General features: G+C 34.7%; 2 protein-coding genes across 2 annotated transcripts; both read left to right on the forward strand.

The window, feature by feature from the left end:
- The first annotated feature begins 1,318 nt into the window (after window positions 1-1,318).
- Window positions 1,319-5,403, forward strand: LOC107029784 (chromatin modification-related protein MEAF6-like). Its single transcript, XM_015231229.2, has 6 exons — window positions 1,319-1,491; window positions 1,585-1,679; window positions 1,755-1,855; window positions 3,467-3,536; window positions 4,752-4,804; window positions 4,943-5,403. Exons 1-6 carry the CDS (start codon window positions 1,479-1,481, stop codon window positions 5,043-5,045), a joined length of 435 nt encoding a protein of 144 aa, XP_015086715.1. The 5' UTR covers window positions 1,319-1,478; the 3' UTR covers window positions 5,046-5,403.
- Window positions 5,404-6,179: 776 nt separating this feature from the next.
- Window positions 6,180-8,413, forward strand: LOC107029614 (actin-depolymerizing factor). Its single transcript, XM_015231044.2, has 3 exons — window positions 6,180-6,336; window positions 6,988-7,253; window positions 8,028-8,413. The coding sequence occupies exons 1-3, from the start codon at window positions 6,316-6,318 to the stop codon at window positions 8,176-8,178; spliced, it is 438 nt and encodes a 145-aa protein (XP_015086530.1). The 5' UTR covers window positions 6,180-6,315; the 3' UTR covers window positions 8,179-8,413.
- Window positions 8,414-9,474: the final 1,061 nt, after the last annotated feature.

Raw genomic sequence — 9,474 nt, forward strand, 5'->3', positions numbered from 1 at the left:
ATATTCGATAATTTGATGTATTTCAATATATTTAGTATTTCGATTAAATATATTTAAATTTCTTTACATGTCTCTTATTTTACATTGTAATTTAACTATAATAGTCGTAAACATTTGATTACACATACTTATTCTCAATAAGTTATTTATCAACTACATAAAAATAATAGGAAGGTATCCAAAAATACTTATTTGCTGACTATATTTTATATACAACAGATAGTAGAAAAATATGATTTTTCAATATTACCCCTCTCTCTTTTTGTATCTAACACTATATACTTTTTGCACTTCTATTAGGGCATCTATGCTAATCTCTATCTCTTTTTGAATCTAACACTATATACTTTTTGCACTTCTATTAGGGCATCTATGCTAATCTTCCTCACATGTATATAATAACATCTCAATATTCTCACATTTTATTCATTACGAAAATTATTTTTCATCTAGTTTCTAATCTTGTTTCTTTGCTATGCTTGTATATCTATATTTTCACTTCTGTTTTCATCTTCTGGTCAATACTCTCTCATACAATATCGTTGGTATAGAATCATTCTATAAAACTTATCGCTAAGTTTCAGTTACACATTCTCATCAAACAAGACATTATATATACAATTCTTCATTTCATGCACACTGCTTTAATACAATATATGACCTCATCATCAATCTTTGTTGGATTGTTCATACTTAAAGTTTCCTTGCTTTAAAATTACATGTGTATCAACCGTCACTTTCACATCTGCCTCAAGCAAAGTATCACTGACCTTGTACTCCATGTGCTCAATTTGGTCTCGCTCATCGTGGAACCTTAATACTTTAGATTACGTCTCCAAACCTCTTGTTTATCATTAATTTTGTCGTGTGTATATTCATTAAATACTATGTCATACCAATACCAATCAGACTTCCCCTTACATGTATCATGTCAAATCGTCTATCGAGACAAATAAAAGTTGAATAAAAAGCAATCCGTGGTGTAACTCCATTTTAACTAGAAAGTATTTGAGACTGTTTTCACTGTTCTAACTCGAATCTTTACTCCATTGCACATATCTTTAATAACTTTACCATCAGCTAAATATAAACCTCTCAACTCCGAACATGTCCATAAAAACCTTCCACATACTTTATTGTATGCCTTTTCTAACTCAATGAGTACCATATGGTTCCAAAATTAATAACCCTAACATATCGTTAAAAAAAAATAAATCAATATTCCCAATAATATAATATATAATTCTATTAATCTTTAATATTATATATTTTTAGAAAGTGTGTTATTTCAACAGCTAAACACCAAAAAAAAAAATATTTTATTTTATTGGAAAAAAATTACTACCATCTGAACGGCCGAAACGTCAACGTCGAGAAAAGAAACTCCTTTTTGTCCCAAGATCGGAAGGATTCAGAAGCTGCCAGCGTTGCTATCAGAAACCTATATAAACAGTTTCTTCATCTCCCACAAAATTTCAATGGAAGCCGAAGGTAAACCCTCGGTTCAACCCTATTTGTCTTCTTTCTTCCTAATTTTTGCTTAACAAATATGTTCAACTATGTCTGTCACGTAATCCATTTTAGGGCAACGAACATCCTCCAATCCCTCGGCAGTGCTCGCTACTCTCTTGTCAAAAAGAGCTAAACTTCACGAAGATCTACGGAACCTCGAAAAACAGGTCAACAAATTTCTGGGGTTTGTGTTTTATGTTTAGTTTCAACATTGATTCCCTGAAATTCTAAGTGACTTGCAGGTTTATGACATGGAGACTATTTACCTACAGGATCCTAGCCAATGTGGAAATGTACTAAAAGGGTTTGAAGGGTTTTTATCTTCCTCCAAGAGTACCAGCTTGTAAGTTTTAAATGAGACCTAGGATGGGTGTGATATTGCAATGACTTGCGTCTGAATAGAGCAGAATGATGAATGCATGCATAGAATTTATTTACCTGACCCTAACTAGTGCCGAATTAAGCTTAGTTGTTTCATATGACCTTGTTTTTTGGGATAAAGCAATGCATATAATTGTATATTGTTGATGACTTGGTTTTGAGAAATGGATGTAGATCTTGATGTACTCTAGTGCTTCTTGAGTGGATTGCTTTCCTAGTGTGGTATGTTTGGAGGTAAGGATTTCAAAGAGAAATGGAGAGAGTGGAGACTAACAATCATGCTGATTTAGCATTTATGATGATACAAGCTTATTCTCTCTCCACTTTCTGTTCCTTCTTAAGAAGTAAGAAAAGCCTCTACTGTCTAGAGAATAGTGTAGTCCCATAATTTGCTGAAGTTGATGTAAGTAATTATATCGCAATTTATTATGATGATACTATGGACAAGTAAATTTGTGTTCACAAATTACAAGTGGTTAAGTTACTTGCATATTGATGGAATGTGTATAATAGGAAAGACTAAAAGCATACGGTTGGTATGGGACAAGATTTTGATAGCCAATGTTCTGTGATGGATGTGGGCAAGAAGGTAGAATACATCCAAATTACTTTTGGCATTTTGCTTTTGCTTAGTAAAATGTAATTGTGTATATTTACGCAAAGGCAGTAAAAATTCATCAATGATGTAAATGAGCTAGCTTTGTGTCATTGTCTCACCTTGTGAGACTCATTTTTTAAAGGCTTAGTTCTGCTGCCCCTCTCTGTCTTATCTCCTTTGTTTTTCGAAGAAGACACATGGAAGAGTATTAATCACGTTGTAAGTGTGTGAATAACAACAGTTGCAATTCATTTTCATCACGGAGCTAAATTCTACAAGATGAGAGTACCGAAGAACTTTTTAGACTTTCTTATAAACCCAATGTTGTTGACATTTTAGTTGGGCTGATTGTGCTGAATAGACCCACGTGATTAAGCGTTTCAGTTGTTCGTAAAATTATAATCCTGTATCCAAGGGGATGGACTAGTAGTGAAGGGAGGTCCCAGGTTCGAATTGCAGTTATAACACTTAGTGTGAGCCCATCCTCCTGTTTGGTTGGCAGGAATGCTTTGCAATACGTTGTGGGTTGGACAGTTTGTCCAGTAATTTAGCTGAAATGCATTCAAGTTGAAATTGACACCACTGATATAAAGATCCTTCCCTGCATCCTATTTTTTGTTATTTACTTTGGCTCACATAACTATTACGAGAAGAGTTGGAGAAGTGAGTTAATTAGTGGTTGTCGGGACTTGGAGGAACATGTAGATTACATATTTACTTCAGTGTTTTGGGAATATCATATAGTAAAAGTAATAAACATCTTTTTGATGTTAGAAATGTTATTGAAACTGCTGTTCCTAAGAAATAGAAGAGTATCATCATTAGTTTATTCCATTAATGGTCTGGTAATATAATGATGTTTTTAAAAATCTACTCAATCACTCTCTTTAGGTTTCAATTTTCCGGCCTAAACTTAAGGTTCGCCTATATGTTTCTTTATTGAAATTAGCCTTTTTCTTTTTAATTATTTTGCAGCTTGAAACGGTCCAGGAAGTTTCAACCTGAAGATAGGCTCTTTTCTTTATCGTCCGTCACTTCACCGGCAGTATGTATTTTTCTGTATTTCTCAGCAAGGGGAAACGCTTGAATGCTGTTGATGGATGTATATCTTATGATCTTATACACTGGGAATCATATCAGAGTTTCTGTTCATGGCATGCAAATTTAGTTTGTCTCTTAAGTTTATGTCTGTCATTTTGCAAGATCATATGCTCTGTTCCCTGTTGTACAATGGTGCCCTTTGTTTCTTGTTAAGATTTATACTGAACATAGTGCAATAGCTATTACATTATAATCCATTTACTGTCCTGTCTCCATCTTTTAAATGTCTAGAGATTGTGAGGCAAGTTAGGGCGCCCAATATGAATGTCAAGAAGATTTATTAAAGCTGACTAAAGCTAAATATTCTTGATAAGGGGGCAACAATAGCAAGGTGTTCAGTTGGTCAGCACTCGTCTTTGACCACCTTCTTGGTTTATAGTCCTGTTTCAAGATAGAGATGTTAGCCCATTCTGTTGAATTATAATGCGAAATTCTCCCTTTAGAACCCTGTAAAAGGATAGGAAAAAAAGAGAGAGCATCAAATAAATGGAAAAAGGAAGGAATGTAGTAGAGAAGGATTCAATTTCCAAATGAATCACCAGAGAAGTAGATTAAGGGGAACAAGTTCCATTTGAGTGGGTAAGCAGTGGTTAAGGTGTAAAGGCAGTTTGAGCTTGTTTTTGGTTGTAAAAGACTGGGTTAAATATAAGTAGAGTGGAAAAGAAACAGATAGGGCTCTACCAATTACCAAGCATTGAACTAGAAGCTCCCATCCGTATTAGAACCCCACCTTTTGAGTGTTCTCAAAGCTTTGCCAATAAATGGAGCACTAAACAAAATGATATTTACGTTAATTTTGCTTGGAAATAGCTCAGGTTGCATTCGGAAGATGTTGTGACGTAGTTGCTGGTTCTCATGTATGTTATTGCCTTCCATCTATCCTTTAAATTAAAATGTGCTGAAACCTCGCGTAGAAACTTGAATTGCACTTTCTGGAATCTCTCCTTGTAAACCCCTTGATAGTCTCCATCCAAAAAAGACCATAGGTAAAAAAGATAATTAAGCAACTCCTGCCCATGGTCTATCATGTTCCCATCTACTTCAGAGTTGGACGATGGTCGTGGAATGACACCTTAATGCATATTTCATCCAACATGAAGTTGTGGTGCTACTTACATAATTCAAAGAACATGAAAGTAGCATTTTTGCATATTTTCAGGCTGAGGAACAAGCTCTTGGTCGGGATGGTGGAGGCATATCTGCCAATGTTCAGTAAGTTGTGAATATTATCCTATAACTACTTTTGTTGGAGGAGTAAAATAGATAGTTCCACAACTTTTTCTCTTATCGGCAATCGATTTTTCAAGTTCTAATACAATAGACTACCCTGTTTGTTGGCTGTTTCTCCAGAGGTAGACAAAGGAAGGGCAGGGGAGGTCCAAGAGATGCAAAGAGAATGAGGCATTCAAGTGAACCAGACTATGACTATGAAGATGATCCAGATCTAATGTAATTTGGACTCTGGTGAAACGGTAGGTTTGTCGATTTTGGAATGATAAAATTGGTCGATTTTGACATGTACAAATATATTTGGCGGCCTAGAATTGTATTTCTTTAGTATCGGCGGACATCAGATTAAAAAGATATTGTATCACAGTGCATATTTTTCTCTGTTGCTATTATATATAGCAAGTAGTATATGTTTTTGACCAGAACATCAATGAACGTTTTGTTTTTCCTTTTTGAGTGTCATCATGACACTAAGAAAATGTATTGTTCTTCCAGATGTATCTATAATATGTGCAAAACATAATGCAGTGTAAGTTTTTAATCGTTTCAATGGCTATGTATAGAATACAAGTAAATCATGATGATATTCTTCCCAGTGGACCGTAAGTCTCTTCGACATTTGGCTTTTTTTTCTCATGAAAAACTTGCACTTTTTCAATCTTGTGAGGCCATTTTAAGGCAAATTTGAAAAATAAAGAAGCCCGCTTTCAATTTTAATTTGTGTGTTTAGCTTGCCACACTAGATTTTTCAGAGAACGTGTCAATGGATCAATGATTTAACGTGATCATTCAGGAGACAATTTTGACCAGCTTAAACTGGACAACATGGATTGATCTAACACCATTAATGTCAAAGATAAAGGATAACAAAATTAGCTCATGTGTTGGTTTAGCTTATTTTGACCTGCCGAATTTAGCCTATCTAAAAACTAGGTTGAAAGAAATTTTTGTTAAAAAATACTTTCAGAAAAATAAGTTTTTTATTTGATAGGTTATATATCATTATAGTAAAGATTTCTTTGTTAAATACTTCAATAGTTATAACTTAGTAAGAGTTCAGTGAGTTGCATTATGACTAGCCAAAAATCAATTGATATCTTTTGGACGAATCATTTCATTTTTTAACTCATCCCATTTTGATAACATTAGTCAAAAACAATATTAACATTGAGGAAAAGGCAATAATGTTGAAGAGGAATGCATGGTCAAATTGGCGTTTGGCATCGCAAAAAGTATGGGTAGCGTTCAATCAACGCACCGACCCTGAGTTGAAAAGGTTTGTTGGGGGATCTCATTTTTTGATAGAGACATAAAAGAAAATTACTAGTGTGCAAAACAACCAGAATAAAGATACTATTTGCTTCATTTTGGCAGTATCTTTTCTTTTCTTCTCTTATAGTAGTATAATTATTATCTAATCTATTCAACCAACTCATATTCCTCTTTCTTTCTTCCTCTCAAGCCTCATTTTAATTTTTTTTTTTGCTCTTCTCATGTCTTTCAAATTCAGAGGGGTATGTTATCTATCTTTAATTTTGTTTTGTTCATCTAAGTCTTTGATCAATTTGTATGTTATGTTCACTTTTTAATTTTGTATTTTTGTTGTAGTCCCTTAGGAATATCTGATCATTATGAGAACCAACTTATCATGTTATAAGGGCTGGGTACATCTTCCAACTAGGATAATCGAACATAAAAATGAAACAGAGTTATGTGGTGGTGTCTCTAGCTATTCCTCCTGGGAAGTAGCTGATATCCGATGGAATAGTCAAGGCGCTTTAAATCTAAGTTGGCTTGACACCGTCACAATTAATAAAAAGAAAAATGTCAATTTTGAAAGTTATATTAGTTTTTTTAGCTAACGGTTTGATCATAGATTTTGAGAGTATGTTTTTGAAATATTGTTGACCGTGAAATCTGATCAGATTTTGGAAATATGATCTTAAAATATTTTTGACTAATGTAAACCAGTTTTTGGGACTTTCACTCACAAAACTTCAAATTTTTTTCAACTAAAATACATGTCCAAACAGAACTTCAAAAAGCTATGTCCAAACAGGAACTCATTGAAGCACTAAATTATTGTGTACTTGAAATCCTCAAATTATATCTCTGTTTTCATGTGAAGTATAGACACTGGACTGGATTTTTTCCTTGAGTTTCAGCCAAATGCTTCTTCTGGAATGGGTGTGGCTGATCACGGCAAAAATGCATTCTTGGAGTTGAAGAGGAAGAAAGTTCATAGATACGTGATTTTCAAAATCGATGAAAAGAAAAAGGAGGTTGTTGTTGAGAAAACTGGCAGCCCTGCTGAAACCTTTGATGACTTTACTGCTTCTTTGCCAGAAAATGATTGCCGATATGCGGTGTATGACTTTGATTTTGTGACTTCTGAGAATTGCCAAAAGAGCAAGATATTCTTTGTTCATTGGTTAGTCTCCCACCTCCTTGTGCATATTTTCATCTGTGTGTGATTGCAACTATTGTTTGATTTTTTAATTTGCTGGTTTCACCAATGCCCCAAGCATTTCTTGAAAAACTAGACAAGTTGTACACCAGCTTGGTTTTCCTGTAGCTTCCTTCCACGACGTGGAAGTGAAGGACGAAGAAGGTAGAAATTTGTCGTCCCATTGAAAGATAGAGATGTAAAAGGAACATTTTTTGATCCTTATGTCCTGTTATGTATGACTTGATCATTTAAGGACTAAACAACTTTTTTCTTGAATCACAATTGTTAAGCATTTTCTATGTAGTTTACTAGTCCTGTTCTTTCATTGTCTTCTTCATCGAAAGAACATTTTGCCTCATGACCAGGTAAATTACTTTTTAGTATATCATTTGTCAGAGAGATTTCTTTTCAATGTCAAAATGTTTGTCTCTTCCAAATGCAAAAAGAAATCAATTTGGTTGTATTTTTTAATCATATCTTACTCATTTTATGAAAATAGATTATGCATTTATTTCTCAGGTCTCTGTAGCAAACTCCCAATGCTAGTCTTTAGGAAGCAAAATTTTGAGAATGCTTCTACTGTTTTGCCTTTGCCTCTGTATGCGTTTGCTTGATTTCGACATATTATTTTAGTTGATCAATTTCATGGCACGTACAATGGGATTGATGTGCAAGTCCAGCATCTCAGAGAACTATAAGTAACACTTCAAACTTTTTCCTTCTCACATTCTCAGTGCATTGCTTTTGTTTCCTTAGGTCTCCTGCAACATCTCGTATTCGTGCAAAGATGCTTTACGCCACCTCTAAAGACGCATTTAAAAGAGAGCTCGATGGTTTTCATTATGAGATTCAGGCTACTGATCCAACAGAAGTTGATCTTGAAGTGCTGAAAGACCGTGCTCACTGAGCCATCTTGCAATAAACACTATCTTTCCAGCTAAGCATTTAGCTTGTTAGTTTATATGGTGTTGGTATTTGTTTTGCTTTTTTCTCAGATGTTTGAACACTTGGGAACCTGCATAATATTATAATATCAGTGGTTGCCAATTTTCTAATTGTGGACTATACAAGTGTAGAATTCATGATTTGTCCTCTCTTATCCTATTTCAGCTAAGGATTATGAATATAAATGTCTTTCGTTAGAATCAACATCTAATGCTCAATTAATTATGAACATTTTTTTTAAGATCATAAAGAGTTGAAAAAGACAATCAGTGGGAGTTACTTTTAGACAGGAAGTGTTATACTAGTTTTAGGAACTTCTATAATGCATCCCATTATGGAGTACATATGACACAAAACATATAAAATTCTGGTAGCAGTAGTAATTACACAGAATCACAAATACCTGTAACTCTACACTAATAGCTTCAATTAAAGAAACTGTAGTACTACTAGATAGAACATATAAAGGATAAAGGGAAAGAGATGAAGCTAGTAACTGCTTTTAAACACCATGAGCCCCCCATCCTGAGTCCACCCACCTCGAGACCCCCACCCTGAGTCCGCCCGCCTCGAGGCGCCGTGCCCCGAGGGGCCCTACCCTCCCCCCTCCCCCCCGGACCTCAAGGCTGTTGGTTATTTTTGGGTGTGGAGACAATGGACACTATCAATTTCTCACAATCTTGAATTTTATTATATCAAAGTAAGGACCCGCTTCGGTCTTACAATCTTGATCATACTTGTTACTCGCTACAACAACACTCTTTATTTGAGCACTCACTCTTGCTTACTTTCTTACTTTGTTTCTTGCTTGGTTTGCTTTCTTTCTTAGTTTCATACAACTCAAATGGACCACCTCTATTTTATAGGAGGTGATGGAACACTCTAACTAAGCATATTTTCCTACTATATTCTAGAATATTCCTTTGACTACTTAATTCTAGAACTACTCTATCTAGAACATTTTTATGAATATGGAATATGGAGATCCTCCTTCAATTCTCCACAACTTCGGAATATTCTAGATTTTTCTTGACTTGTCTTAAGTACATAATTAGGTTTGTGATGAATTCTTAACACTCCCCCTCAACACCAACTTAATTTTTCCTTTGCGTCAGTTGTGAGCGATTCTTGCTCTGCAAGAATCATGACGTCCATGTCCTTTAAGAATCTCCTCCTTCATCGGATTATTCCGATCCGTACTCTTTGAAGCTTCTTCAAAGATAGTAGCATCTTTATTGTAAACCATCTCTGCTAGTGT

Source organism: Solanum pennellii, chromosome 9, assembly GCF_001406875.1.
Source record: "Solanum pennellii chromosome 9, SPENNV200".
In the NCBI taxonomy this organism is placed as follows: domain Eukaryota; kingdom Viridiplantae; phylum Streptophyta; class Magnoliopsida; order Solanales; family Solanaceae; genus Solanum; species Solanum pennellii.

What these genes read in the sequence shown, in the direction of transcription:
- LOC107029784 (XM_015231229.2), top strand. An exon ending in TACGGAACCTCGAAAAACAG is followed by an intron (nt 1,680 to 1,754) that starts GTCAACAAATTT and finishes AGTGACTTGCAG; the next exon opens with GTTTATGACATGGAGACTAT. An exon ending in CGTCCGTCACTTCACCGGCA is followed by an intron (nt 3,537 to 4,751) that starts GTATGTATTTTT and finishes GCATATTTTCAG; the next exon opens with GCTGAGGAACAAGCTCTTGG.
- LOC107029614 (XM_015231044.2), top strand. Translation starts at nt 6,316, where the DNA reads ATGTCTTTCAAATTCAGAGGG. An exon ending in TGTCTTTCAAATTCAGAGGG is followed by an intron (nt 6,337 to 6,987) that starts GTATGTTATCTA and finishes CTTGAGTTTCAG; the next exon opens with CCAAATGCTTCTTCTGGAAT. An exon ending in AAGATATTCTTTGTTCATTG is followed by an intron (nt 7,254 to 8,027) that starts GTTAGTCTCCCA and finishes TTGTTTCCTTAG; the next exon opens with GTCTCCTGCAACATCTCGTA.